The sequence below is a fragment of the Mizuhopecten yessoensis genome, unplaced genomic scaffold (genome assembly GCF_002113885.1).
Source record: "Mizuhopecten yessoensis strain PY_sf001 unplaced genomic scaffold, ASM211388v2 scaffold9945, whole genome shotgun sequence".
NCBI lineage: Eukaryota > Metazoa > Mollusca > Bivalvia > Pectinida > Pectinidae > Mizuhopecten > Mizuhopecten yessoensis.
In genome coordinates this window covers 25,710-41,107 of record NW_018408301.1, presented here as the reverse complement: position 1 = coordinate 41,107, position 15,398 = coordinate 25,710, and the positions used below count along the sequence as shown (strand labels likewise).

Below are 15,398 nucleotides of genomic sequence, written 5' to 3'. Positions count from 1 at the left end.
CCCTTGGTTTCATTAATGCGATGCATGCGTTCCATGATGTTGTATTGCACTCATTGATCTACCAGTTATGTTGAATGATTTCTCTTTTAATATCAATTACTCACAAATACTTCATATATTTCAATCATACAAACAACTGCTCATTCAATGTGTGACGGGCGTATTATATACCGCTCGCGGTAACCTTGTATTTCATTGTGCTTAATATTCATTTATTTATATTTTAAATTAAACGAACAAAATAAACACTGTTCATTAAATTGACAGCGATCTCCATTCTATTTCTTCCTCAATGTAATCATCTCAAGTTCCGTTTGCCCTCCAATAAGATCGCGAATCTTTATATAATAATATGTATGATTACAAAACAAAGTAAACACCACGTATCCTAACAATCTCATTTGTAGTATTGTTTTTGTACTTAATCATATAAAAAGCGTTATTTTGTGATTTTGAATAAAAAGGGAATCAGGAATTTGACTAATGACTTGATAATTTCCTGAAGAAGAAGAAGTATAATATGTAATACTAAATAAGCAAGAATCGCGAATTAAAGACAATGGGCACATGCATATTTTTACAAAACCGATAGAGCGAAATCATAATTATATACAATATTACGAAAGCTTATTCGTGCCAATTAAGGAATGAAGAAATATTAAGTCGTACAAACGAGTAAATAAGTCCTACGAACGAGACAAAAAGTCGTACGAACGATATAAAAAGTCGTACGAACAATATAAAAAGTCGTACGAACGATATAAAAGTCGTACGAACGAGTTAATAAGTCGTACGAACGAGATAAAAGGTCGTACGAGTGAGATAAAAAGTACCACAGGGCTGACCAATAAACGACTGTCCCATGCAAACCTGACATACTAAACTCCCTCTGATGCATAATTGTATCTTAATGTATGTTATTGTGGAAATGTAAAGAGAAGAAGCAACATTTGTAATTTATTACCTGAAACTTACCTTTTTTGCCAATACTCGATTCATCTTATACCATGAAAGCCCAAAACATTTGTATTGTTTGTTAATTACTGGCAGATTTCGCTATTAGGCAAAGTATACTTATTGACCTTATCTGAATCCTATCACATTTCACTAAGTTATTGTGAGGAAACCGTCGACCAATAAGATAGTTGTATGCTAATAAGTTAAATGCATGTTTCTTCAGAACCCGGTCATATTTGAGAAAGTTATAGTGCAGAAACCGTAAAACCAATCAGAGCACAGTACGCTAATTGTCAATGCGGATTTTGTTCAGCTTCGATTTAAGCCTCAGTCTACATATATTGTACATGCACACCAGGGAATAAAGCAGGAATTTGATTTAAAATGAAGGCATATGGTAAGACACGCTCAATGGAAAACCAATTCCGTGTTGGCAACATCAAAGCAAACGTGACACAATTTTTATTTTTTATTTCCCTAATACCTGTCTTACTAAACTGTTATTAACAAGATACGAGATTAACTTACTGAAGATGGATCAAATATTTTGAAATGGAAACTTCCTCCTGCTGTATATTATATAGCCTACAAAAATTGTATCAGTCGAGGAATATACATTTCTAATTCAACATACAACTATCCAAACACTTTAGAATTTTTCTGCGACGGAAACCATACAGAATATGAGGTCATAAGGGTTCTGGTACTCGAGCAAACCTGTCAATTAGTTCTGATAAATTGTAGAAAAATTTCTTAGTCTGTTTATAATTAAAATAATGAAAAAGTAATCATATCTAACTACGTGATGGATCGATAGGTTTTCAACACCCTTCTGATACCAAAGCTGTAACTATTATAACTAAAAAATTGTTTTTGTCTACAACATCCAACATCCTCACCAGACCTACAATTGTAGAGCAGACAGAGTAGACACTATCCTTAGTTATATTAGAACAAGATGTATTAGACCTGTTAAGGATATTCTGAATGCCAAATTCCATCTTGCATAGGAGAGACGATACCAGAAATTCATTTTCTCTAAAATTTTGAATTCGGTAGCAAGACTTTCCAGCAGGCTGTTGGCATTTGCAATGGAATAAACTGAGTCCCTATTCTGACCTCCTTGGTTCCGTTTTGATTTGAAGCTGAATTTGTGGACGAGCTTATAAGGACGGGTAAAAAGCCTAGTCAAGTCCTTCAATTTCACATTCAAATATATCGACGATGTGCTCTCTTTGAATAACAAGAAAGAAATGCATTGACTACATCGATCGCAGACACCACAGACTTATCTACTTCAGCTGCTTTTCTCGATCTATTCTTACAACACGACAAACACGGACGGCTTACTACTAATTTGTATGATAAGCATGACGATTATAAATTTCTGATCCTAAATTTCCCCTTTCTTGATAGCAACATCCCTACTAACCCTAACTACGGTGTTTATATGTCGCAGTTAATTCGGTACTCAAGAGCTGGCTCCGAATATCACGATTTCGTGATAGATGTCGACTCCTGACGGACAAACTTATAACACAGGGTTGCCAAAGATGCAGGTTGATGAAGACTATGACTATGGTTGCCATCAGGATCTCGCGGAGAAATACTTCTCTATTCCTCTGTGTGATAAAAAGGTCAATATTTCTTATCATTCTCATTGGAGTGTTTTGTGGTTTCGTATTCACTTTCCGAGTTCCACGATGTGAGGCTAGGACATCATTTGGATTTGACCTAGATTCACATGGCGGATTTTATTAATGAAGCAGAAGACGATTTTCCTTTCGGTACACCTGGTCTTATTTCTCTGGTACTTTTTCAGGTGTCTCCATGTAAATCATTCTTTGCTCACATTTTGCCCTAATTTTATTGATTTTGAGTTCTAATTATGTTTTAGAGTAAAGATTACAGAATGACAGCAAAAACTATAAACCAATATCAATTACATCTCGCTTTAGTAGAATTAATGGGGGAAATAACTAATGTGACTACCTTATGGAATGAAGAATCATTTCCAAACATCAATTTAGTTTAGTTCGCTTCGTGTTCTGTGATGTGAGCAAATCTTATGATACGGTATGTTTGATGGTTGTAAATGCAATCTAAAATCGTAAAGAATAAAAAGAATGTCATTATTCTGGTTTAATTAATATCTGTTTGAATGAAGACATAGATTTTACTGAGGGGGGCTATTCAAAGGTTACTCCTGTACATGCAGTTGTTCCTCGGTAATCTGTTTTTGGGACTTTTGCATTTTATTCAAATGATATAACAGATCATGAAAGTAAATAAAATTAAATTTAGAAAATTAAATTAAATCAATAAAATATGACTAACGATTGAATTCATGTTTTTTTTTAAATCAGACTGATTTTAGTATATATACTAATGTGATATGGAGTAATACAAGAAACATAAATATCTGGAACTAATCAATAAGACACAGTAATTATTTGCTTATATTGTAGGAATTTGCTTTCAGGGTTTATAAAGTTTTTAAGCTTTCATAACCCGATGAATTAAAAGAAAATCGAAACGGCTTCAATCATATTATGTCATGACATCCCGCATCCCCACCCCACCCCTTTAGCTCACCATCATCAGCAGATGATAGGAAACCCAGGATGGCCACTGAACAGCACTCTTGACTTTTGACAGTTCAATTTTGTTATCACTATTTTAAATGTATATCCCCATGGTCCCTTGTTCAAATACCCCTGGCCGTAATGAGAATGCATCCATCCTTGACAGCACTTCTGATCATGTAGGAATTACAAGTGTGTAGCATTTCTCGTATGGTTAATCAACTAATTCTAATACCATAGCTTTTGTAATAGGGGCAAATTACATATGACATTACGAGATATAAGTTAATGTACAAGATTCCAATTTAGGATTTCATACAGACGGGGTAAAAGTACCTGAAAATTAAGATGAAGAACAAATAAGGTAAAAGATTGCTTTTAAAGAACTGATAAAGATCCTTTGGTGGTTGGCACCAATATCCTATTAGGATCTTTGTTCATCTTTAAAATATTTTTGTTTTTAGACTGGACTACGAAGATCCCTGTGAAAATAAAACAAAAAATGAGGGGACCTATTGAATATGAGAACAACTCACGTGAACGCACTGCCAAGATACAAAAAGCAGCAGATTTCCAGAAAAGCCAGGATACTGCCAAGGAACTAAAAGGTAAATCTGTTGAAAAGCATGTCTGGTTATTTGGACTAAGATGGAGTGTATAACATTGTATATCATATTCAACCATAATTTTGCTGCAGAGTATGTCGAAATCAATATTGACCAAACGACCCCAGTTATATAGGGGATAAAGACAAAATTGATCCTCTTTGTCCTTCGCTTTTTTTCCTTTTCGCTTTGCCTTTGTATAACTTTACTTTCAAAACTTTTGTATAAGGATCCCCTACCCACTGCCCAAACCTGTAACTAGCTGTACTTGTGACTAAATCAAACGATGGTAAAGTTATAACTTATGTCCAGAGAATCGCGTTAATATAACATAACTAAATTCATGCTAGATTTCCTTACCTAGTCATCTGATACGAGCATCAGTTGTTTGTCTTTTTTATCATTCGATCTTTTAAATATTCTTTAGATGAAAATGTCAAAATACCTGAAAAGATGGAACAATATCACAGACAATGTCCTCTGTAATTAAACAACATCACAGACAATGTCCTTTGTAATAAAACATCATCACAGACGATGCCTTCTTGTTTTATAAAACATCATCACAGACAATGCCCTCTGTAATTAAACAATTTGACAACTCGTACACATTTTACACCTTTGTGTGTATACGCTTCATTGGTCATTTCTCTGATGAAGGTAACGCTACATTAAAACAAAATTGGTTGCGTAAAAAGAACTCTTCATAATCCTTACCAACCTGAAGAAAATGTTCAGAAATAACATCACAGACAATGTATTCTGTAATAAACTAACATCACAGACAATGTCTTCTCTCTCATGAAACACCATCACAGACAATGTCCATCTTTGTGATAAAACAACATCACAGACAATGTCCTCTGTAATAAAACAATATCACAGACAATGTCCTCTCCCTGATAAAATAACATCACAGACAATGTCCACTCTCTGATTAATCAAAATCTCAGACATGCGGTCTAAAAAAACAGTATAACTTCTTTTTTATATATACAGCTCATAACACATAGTCATACACTACCTTTCGCGTTTTCCAAAACGGAAGCCATCAGACAATAACGATGACAAAAAAGGGCCCTAAGAAATTTCAAGTTAATACCACTTTTTTGTTATTAGATTACACATCTACAAATTATGTTCAAACTTCTATATAATAGCGAAAATCAATTTTAGGAAATCAAAGAAAAAACTATACGAAGTCTGCCAGGTTATTGTTATGTCCAATACATGTAGTAATATATCTAAATGCTATATTTCTTACAGATGTGCCGGTTGTATTACTGATGACGTATATGCGGTCGGGATCTACGTTTCTAGGAGATATAGTACAACAGTTGCCTAGTGTACTTTACTCGTATGAACCACTTAGGCGATACATGGAAAAAGGTTATTATTTAACCCGTGATCGTGGTTCGTGCAACACCTCCAACGGTAAATGTAGGTAAGTTAAAATACCAAGATATAGATACTTTTCGTAAGATGCGATAATTGGTGAAATTGATCATTTTGATCTTAGGCAGAACAAATTGTATACAATATTTTCCAAATGTGCTATCAGAAAACCTATGAATGTTTGCACAATTGATAAATAGTTTATTTTCTAATTATGGAAGTAAAACGTTTCTAAAATATATTTTGATATCAGAAAAGCATTTAAGGTTTCTCCTACCCCTTAGTTCTTGATTACAAAAAAACTGATTATTTCACCAGGTCTTGCTGATTTCACGATTGATATAAGACGTTATGATAACTAACGTTTCTGAATGTTCACTGGGTAAATAGAAAATTCTTTTCTCATTTTTTTAAAAATTAAATTTTGGGAAGTCTTTGTACTTACTTTTTGCTGTGTTTTTCTCAGTATCAAACAATGGAGACCGTCTGCATAAATTTCATAAGAAATGGAAACGAACTCAAGATCTGTTTCAAATATTCGCCAAGACAACACTTTCTCCGACCCTGGACAGGTGCATCTGCACTTTTACCGGTGTGAGATTTCCTTGTCTCGCCCTAGGGTTGAGACGGGGGGATTCCCCTATTCATAACAATGGTATGACGTCACTTCAACAATACAATGACGTCACGTCAACCCTGAATTTAGCATTTTACGTTATCATTACATTGTGTATATGATACACATTGGGAGAACAGGGTAAGAGAAAAAGAATCATTCACTACTTTGTGGGTAAGATAGAGGAATCTCAACCCTTTGGGAAAGATTCTTAAGAATCTTCCCCCTCGGGTTGAGATACCCCTAGCTCACCCCCAAGGGGGTGAAAGATTCTATTAATATCACATTGCACTTAAAGCTGAAATATTCTGAGTCCAAACCTTTCACCTTTCGGACGTCGCTATGCCATTGGAATCTATGAGGCCATTGAGTTGAAACGGCAACGTTGAAACAATGAGAACTGACTGTCAACAACAGCTCCGCTAGATGTTATTAAAAGTTTTATTCAAATACACTGTTTGTACTTTATCTAATTAAATGTAGTTTAAATGAACTTCAATTTATATATTGCATTCAGATATTTAGCTTTTCTAATTTAATAGATTATTTGCATTCTGCATTTAATTAGATATAATTCAAATACTTAGCAGAAAACGTTTAACCGTTAACATCTAGTGATATTATCCTTGTACTTTTTCAAGGGTCTGCAAAATTGTCCTTATTCCGATTTTTAGTTCAAATTATGGTTGTGTTGACGCGTCGGTATTCCCTTGATATTGTTTGTATTGTTTGAAATGGTTAGTCTTTATTCAAATGATTTCTGTATTAGACATAGATTAAGAACCTTGTATTTACATGTATTTATCCTCACACTTCGTAGTTGTACATATATTTATCTCCTTGCTGCGTAGTTGTACATATATTTATCTCCTCGCTGCGTAGTTGTACATATATTTAACTTTATACCGCGTGGTTGTACATGTATTTAACTTTATACCGCGTGGTTGTCCATGTATGTATCACTTTATAGAATTATGTAGATGTATCTATAGCTATACCCCGTAGTTGTACATGTATGTATCTCTGTACAGAGTGTCTTTAGATGTATCTATAGCTATCCCACGTGGTTGTTCATGTATGTGTCACTTTATAGAATGTCTGTAGCTGTATCTATAGCTATACCACGTGGGTGTATATGTATATATCTCTATACAGAGTGTCTGTAGATGTCTCTATAGCTATACCACGTGGTTGTACATGTATGTATCTCTATACAGAGTGTCTTTAGATGTATCTATAGCTATACCACGTGGTTGTTCATGTATGTATCACTTTATAGAATGTCTGTAGATGTATCTATAGCTATACCACGTGGGTGTACATGTATATATCTCTATACAGAGTGTCTGTAGATGTATCTATATCCATACCCCGTAGTTGTAATTGTAAACATACCACGTAGATGTCGATGATAGTTATCTTTATGTCTCGTTGTTCTATCTATAGTATTGTACATGAATTTAGTTTATATACCACCCGTTCTGTATATGTGCAGGTCGTTTGTAACTATAGTAGATGCTTTTCTATTTTACACTATTAATCAGTCCAAATTCTGTTACTCTGACCACCATCTAGTGCAGTCTGATACCTAGTTCGGGTTTCCTGTTTGCTACCGAGTGTTCTTGATGCTGGTGTTGGTTTGGTGATTTAGAGACATTGTGAAGATGAAAGAGTATTGAGTCTAGCTAGTATTACTAGCCAAGGTGGTCAGAGCTCCAATATAATAATGCAAGTTAGTGTAAAGAATTATCTCCCCTAAGTGTCTCTGGACATCGAATTAACTGTAAACCGACGTCGAATTAACTGTAAACCATATATACGGCTTTGGTTCAATTTTTTCAAACGAACTATTCATTACTATCTCATTTTATTCTCTGTATCATGTACATATATTGCAAGCACGTTTTTCCTTGCACAGGTAACGCTGTCTTGAATGTTAAGACATAAAATCAAATATGCTTAGAAATAGGCATGCGTATAAGCTACTCTTTGCATCGAATGGTTATTTTATGTTTATTTTTCAAAAAAATCGAAACCACAGTGTCACAGTCGCTACTAATACTTGTTCTACACGTGTCAAATTGATACAGTTCCTTTACATTTTTCCAGTACCAATTTGTCTCGTGCCGATTGAAAATTGTCGCACGGAAATCTCATATGTGCACTTATTACCAAATTCTACATCTCTTTACCTTCCCAAGTTCTAACATGTATGTTTTCTCACTTAACTCCTGTCATCGATTCCTATCCTCTTTTTCACTTATGTTCTCTGAATATTTGCTTTACGAACCTGTGTGTATTATGCAAACAACTTACTTCAATCTTTTGTCATATACCATGTATATTATGCTGTGTACTGCTGCAACCTCAGCTATGATGATGACCACTATCCGTGCGCGAGAAATTACACCAATTAGTAGTTGGTCAGGAGTGACTTGACATGCTGCTCAGTCTAGGTTTATACCGTGCACGGATTGGTTTGTTTAATCAGCGTACCAATAGCAAAAAGACCCGTTATCTGTCTATTTTAGATGTTATTTGCATCAATTTATTCATGATGACTGGTCTAAACTCGTTACCAATGATTGTGCTCTTAAACATGTATAGTTTATACCCAGACATGGAGTCCAATCCAGAAGCACACGTGACGTGTGCACATGGTAATTCGTTTACAGTTTTAAGTGCAATAAGTTTGACAGTACTTTTACTTCCTTATATCTATCCTTATATCTCTCAGGTGATTTCGAAACAAATCCTGACCCGCTCTCATCTTCCGACTCTGATATTTCTTCATTAACATCCAATGACCTAAGTTCATTTTTTGGCAAATCTAAGTACTCTTTTATGCATCTAAATGTTCAAAGCTTGAAACCAAAGGTGTTATGTTCGGATGATTTAAATGATGATTTGAATTTTCCGGGCTTCTTTGCACCTTTTTGCTACTGTAGGCAGGATAAGTCAGGTGGGGACATAGCTGTGAATGTTAAGGATAATATATCGGTTGAAAGGAGGAGTAGATTTTAAAATACCCACTATTGAATGTGTATGGGTAGAAATTTTCATAGCAAACAAATCAGTTGTGTACGGTACATTTTATAGACCCCCGAACTCACCCGTTTCTTCATGGGCTCATAGATCTCATTTCATAGATCTTGCATTTAGTACTGGGGTCTCTGATATCATAAATACAGGCGATTTAAATGTAAATGTGTTGAGTCAAAACTACCCACCTCCCATTTAAACAAACTACTAGAAAATTATGGGCTATCCCAGATTATTACGGAACAAACTTGTTATACAGAATCATCATCTTCTCTACGTGATATCATATGCATTAGTAATACGGACATTGTTGAAAATTCTTTGGTTGGTGAAAGTTTCCTTGATCCACCGATTCGTTATCATTGTCCGGTCTATGGCTGTCTTCATATTATTAAACCAAAACATTCGTCCTTTTCGAGACACATATGGCTATTTGCACATGGAAACTGCACTTTTACGTGAGAAACTTTCAAGCCTTGGATGGCAAACACTATTAGAAAACTTATACGTAAAAGAAAATATCATCATCGTAAAGCTAAGCAGACAGGTACTGTCAGTCAATGGACAAAATTTAGAAAAGTCGTAATAAATGTGTGAAAGCTATACGTCAGGCTAAGACCAAATATTTCAATAAACTTTGTGAAAATTTGAGAAACTCTTCAGCGAGTGGGAAATCTTGATGGAAAACAGTTAACAGCTTTATGTCGAATTCTGAAAAGAAAAGTTGTATACCTTTAGTTATTGTCGATGGTGAAATTTTGATACTTTGAAAGCTAACGCTTTTAATGATTATTCTTTGTATGCAATCTAATATTGACGAAACCGCAACCGAATTACCTACCATTCCAAATGTCACTGAATATAACTTGTACAATATTTTGATCACACTGGAAGAATTGTGGATAACATTCGCTGTCTTAATTGTTCAGAAGCTATTGGTCCTGATTTGATTAATCTTCGCTTATTAAATGGAAGTTGTTGATATTTTGTGCTTTCCGCTCCATACTATATTCAATCTCTCATTATCGAAATCAATATTTCCAAATGAATGGAAAAAAGCAAATGTTTCTCCTGTATACAAAAAGGATGATAGGACAAAATATCGACCTATATCTCTTTTATCTATGCTTGGTAAATTAATGGAAAGATGCGTATACAAACATATCTATAATTTCTTCCTTCGTTATCGATTGTTATCTTCTAGTCAGTCCTGGTTCAGACCTGGAAACTCTCCTATAAATCAACTTCTAAGTATATCCAATGACATAGACAATGCATTACACAACGGAAAAGAAATAAGATTGATCTTTTGCGACATTAGTAAGGCTTTTGACCGTGTTTGGCACCGTCGTCTCTTAACCAAACTACGCAGTTTTGGAATTATTGGTAAATTGTTGTCATGGTTTTCAAACTATCTTTCGGATCGTAAGCAACGAGTTGCCATCAATGATAAGTATTCGTCTTCGAAAAGAGTCAATGCAGGCGTCCCACAAGGCTCTATATTAGGACCACTACTATTTCTAGTTTTTATTAATGACATAGCCGACAATGTTCAATCAATTATTAAGTTATTTGCCGACGATACATCTTTATATACTACAGTTGATTTACCCACAGATAGTGGTGATGTTTTGATTAGGGACTTGGGAAAAATATTTAATTGGTCCAAAAAATGGCTCGTTAATTTTAACCCTTTAATAACAGAAACTTTGATTGTTAGTAAAAAAAAAAAGGAAAAAAACAGTCCATCCTCCTTTGACAATGAATGATAATCTATTACACGACGTGAATGCACATAAACACTAAGGTGTATTTTTCTCATGTAATACCATATTGAATATATTGTTAAAAAGGCATCTGCTAAATTGAATTCGAATTTACTCAGAAAACTAAAATATAATGTCGATCGCCAAACACTACAACGTATGTATTTTACCTTTATAAGACCGATATTAGAGTATGGAGATATTGTTTGGGACAATTTGACCAACCTACATTCACAAAAGATGGAAAATATACAACTTGAAGCTGCACGCATCATTACAGGAGGCATCAAGCTCACTAGTCAAGCAAACCTTAACAAAGAAACAGGATGGCAAACACTTTCTTGTAGGCGGAAACACCACAAAATCATACAATTTCACAAACTAATACACAACATTAACCCACAATATCTTAGAAACATTCTCTCAGAACGACATTCTTACATCCACCAACATAACACTAGAGACGCAAATAGATTTAGACCTGTACGTTGTAGAACAAACATATATCAAAAATCTTTCCTATCTGCTTCTGTCAATCTATGGAATGACCTCCCTGAAGACATACGGAACGACGCATCCATAAAAAATATAAAGCTACATCTTGACAGACACTTACTACAAAAAGAGGCCAAATATACCATGCCAGGCTCAGATTGAAATGTAGTTCACTTAACGGACATCGTTTTCATAAAAATTTAGTAAGCAGTCCACTCTGTTCCTGCCGTGAGGCAAACGAAACAAACGATCAGTATCTATTATCTTGTTGTAACTATGAACACATTAGACAAACATGTGTCGGGCCAATACAAAATCATACCTCACTAGAAACCCTCTTGTTTGGGAAAACAATATTTCACCTGCCCAAAATCGAATTATATTTAACTGTGTTCAAAATATTATTATTAAATCAAAACGTGTTTTACCTATTTAATTCATACATCCAATTTTTCACTCATATAAACCTCGGTTTTGTGTGTGAGGGTGTGTGGTTGTGCGCGCGCGTGGGTTTTTCCCCATATCAGTTGTGCCATATGCTATTGGTATTTTCGTAGCATCTTTGTAGTAGTACACAGCATATATATCCGTTATGACATCAGTGACATTTACATACGTTAACGTTTAGTACATTGGCAAATGCTATTCTTTCTTCACTTCCTTTTTCATCTGCTCTTTCTTCTACTCCAAGTCTCTGGTATCTATTATTATTTCTGCTAAGGAAACAGATTTATATAAGTTTAATAACTTGTTGCTGGATCCTATTTCATGTTTGTTATAATTGAATGTCCTGTATATTGAAATTGCAAATTTACGAAATAAAACATGGTTTATACTAAGAATCTTGTAAACAGTTAACCTGCTATAAAGATGTCTGCAATGGATATTTACACATAACAATTTTAGGAATAAATTTTCTCCTTTTTATTTATTTACAGAAATACTTTGGAGAATAAATACCGCTTCATAATAGACAACATCAAGAAGTTTTTCAACTGTGATTCACAGAAACTGGATTTGAAATTTACAAGAAGCCAAAAATCAAACACGTGGTTTCAATTGTGTGCTCATGAAGCCGAGCCGGAAAAGTGTGTTTCTAAAGTGATATCGTTATGTTCATCAGCGGTTCGGATAATTAAAACCATCCGATTGTCTATGGACGTGGTACAAGAATTAATGGAGAATATTCCTAACCTGAAGGTGGCACACTTACTACGAGATCCACGAGGGATGATCAATTCCAGAAGGAAAACCATACCGTATTTTCAATACAATAAGAAAAAAATGTCTCAAATAGCCCGGGCCGTGTGTGATAGGTATCACAGAGACATAAGTATAGGCCAATCACTGAAGGTCAAATATCCTAACAGAATTAAAACAGTGCTATACGAACAGATAGCACAGAGACCTTTAGAAACTTCTATTCGAATATTTAAATTTTTGGGGCTTCAACCAAAAAGGAATTTCAAAAGTTGGCTGATGGAGCACATTGCAGGAGACCCAAAAATGTCAGTTGGTCATCCCGCCTTTAGTACTGTGCGTGCAAACTCTACAGTCACTGCGAACTCCTGGCGGATACAATTGTCGTTAGATAACGTCATGGATATAGACCGGGAGTGCTCTCAGGTGTATGAATACACAGGTTATCTGGCGGTAAAGAATTCAACCGTCCTGAAAAATCTCAATATATCCGTTCGAAAGAAGAATACTAATTTTCCATAGATTTGGGGAATATTTAACACAGCCCTCCTTTTTATGTTTGGCCTCCCATTACTTCTAATATAAATTGCGCGATGATTAATTAAAACTAAACAATAACTATATTTCACTTTATATCTATGAAACAAACACGAAAATGTCATCCCTAACTCTTTTCTGTCGGTGAATAAGGCTGCTAATAACCGGTTAGATAATCAGCTCCGATGTTTTTGTTATGAATTATCCAAAACCTTTGTAAAATTCCTCCTTTTGGTTTGATATGTTAACCGGGGGGGACTGTAGGTCTGCACTCCGTCCGTCCGAGAAGTTTGTCCGGGACATTTCTTCTATTCTATTTCACTATTTCCTAAGCGTCATAACAGTGTATTTGACTGGGTATATTCTGAGAGGGAAAAAGCCAGTCGCGTTTCTATCATGCGTTCGACTTGTGCATGTACTACTTACCTTATTAGGAGCCAGTTCTCTAGAAATATGAGCTCGAGGTGACATAGCTTAGTCCAGAGTGACGTATCACAGTTGGGTAAATACGGTAAATTATGTGGGGTTTTCACCTGGGAGAGTAGGAGCCAATCAGAATTTAGCTTGCCCGTCACTGCGCTCCGAGTCACACACAGAGGAGTCCGTCAAACGGCAGCTGTGCATGGTAAAGCAGTTAATCGGTAGCCGCATAATTGCTTCTTTTTTTAACCGGAAATGAAGTATGTGAAAGTGAAAGTAGAAGTTCAGTGTCAACAAATATACGACTAGTTGTAGCGGGATTTATATTATTTTAAAAAAGAAATAGGAGGTATATAGGTGAAGTGGTGGAGAAAGGGTTATTACTATGTATTTCACAACGGAAAGAAAATATTTCCTGCATGTATAACTTACTGTTTAGTCATTAAAATGTTTAGATCTTTAAATTGTTTTCCCTGATTTGATTTTATTTTCAGTAATTTAATTAAATTGAATTACTACACAGGTCTACAATAACGGGTTCCTGAATTCAAACACTTAAAACAATGCTTGTAAAATTACTTATAACTCTTTTTAACAATAAATGTATGTGGATTAAATGTTTATATTATCGCAGACATATTACACCAATTTTCACAAATATTACACATGCAATTCACAGGAATTTAAAACAACAAATTTACTTTAGGTTATGGACATTTATTTATTGTTTCAGATTGGCTATACAACTTGTATTACTATCACCACGGAATTATGTTATCTAAGTATGTGCTTTCACAAGTAGGTTATCAATTTTTAATTACTGTTTCAGGTTAGTCATAAACTTGTGTTAACTATCACAGACATGTAAGAAAATATATTGATTGCTTCAGACTGGTTGTAAACTGAAACAATTAATTATCTTAACTTTCACATACATTATGGGGAACTTTTATTAATTGATTCAGGTTGTTTACATACATATATATTTACTATCACAGAAAAAAAGTTATATCACATGTATTGTAGACAAGTAATACACATTCATCATCAGATTGGTTCTAGTTGTGTAGATTCATCTTTATGTGTGACCAAAAAGGCACAAGCCAGATACATGCATGGTAACATCATGTACTTTATAAATATTTAAATATGAAATTCATGATGAAACATATTTATCTTATCAGAAATCTAACCTACCTGTCAGGCTGTCAAAATAATAGTAACTGAAAAAAATGACATTGAGGCTAACTCAAGGAACTCCTCAGGTTCTTTTCAAAGTTATCTCCACATCATGATCCAGCGCTCCCAGCATATTATTTGTTTGATGCACATTTAGCAATACTATTCGGTCTAGGATATATATATGATATATACCTATTTGTTTAACAACATAATTCATGTAGCAAATCATTAAAAATGTGTATAATCCTCAATTCCAGGTAAAGCACTATTAAGTATAGTTGAAGCCCTAAAATATATTCACCCTCTCATTGAAATTAAAATAATACCTATACCTTTTTCTGTTAATAATGTAACATGTATCACTATATTTCATCTATTTAAATAGTGTTGCAATTGGGTCAGAATGCCTGTCCATATATACAGTGATAGGCAATCAATTATCAATCTGTATTACTGTCAATAGTGAAACATGAATATATAAATGTATGTACAAAACATGTATAGGGTAAATGTAATGGAAAATTATTGTAAAATGTATAAATACACATGTGTAATACCCCTCTGTGGTAGTATATACATGTGTAATATCTCTCTGTGA

The 15,398-nt window shown here is 34.5% G+C and overlaps 1 protein-coding gene across 2 annotated transcripts in view; it reads left to right on the top strand.

The window, feature by feature from the left end:
* The window catches only part of LOC110459039 (carbohydrate sulfotransferase 1-like), a 21,011-nt gene extending 6,943 nt beyond the window's left edge, over window positions 1–14,068 (top strand). The window contains exons 2-4 of one of the 2 annotated variants that reach the window (XM_021511071.1): window positions 4,007–4,150; window positions 5,414–5,581; window positions 12,400–14,068. In XM_021511071.1, the coding sequence (XP_021366746.1) occupies window positions 4,007–4,150; window positions 5,414–5,581; window positions 12,400–12,431 (344 nt within the window). In that variant the 3' untranslated portion in view covers window positions 12,432–14,068. Of the gene's footprint in view, window positions 1–4,006; window positions 4,151–5,413; window positions 5,592–12,399 lie in introns of both variants that reach the window. The other variant, XM_021511070.1, reaches the window with a different exon arrangement.
* The last annotated feature ends 1,330 nt before the right edge of the window (window positions 14,069–15,398 follow it).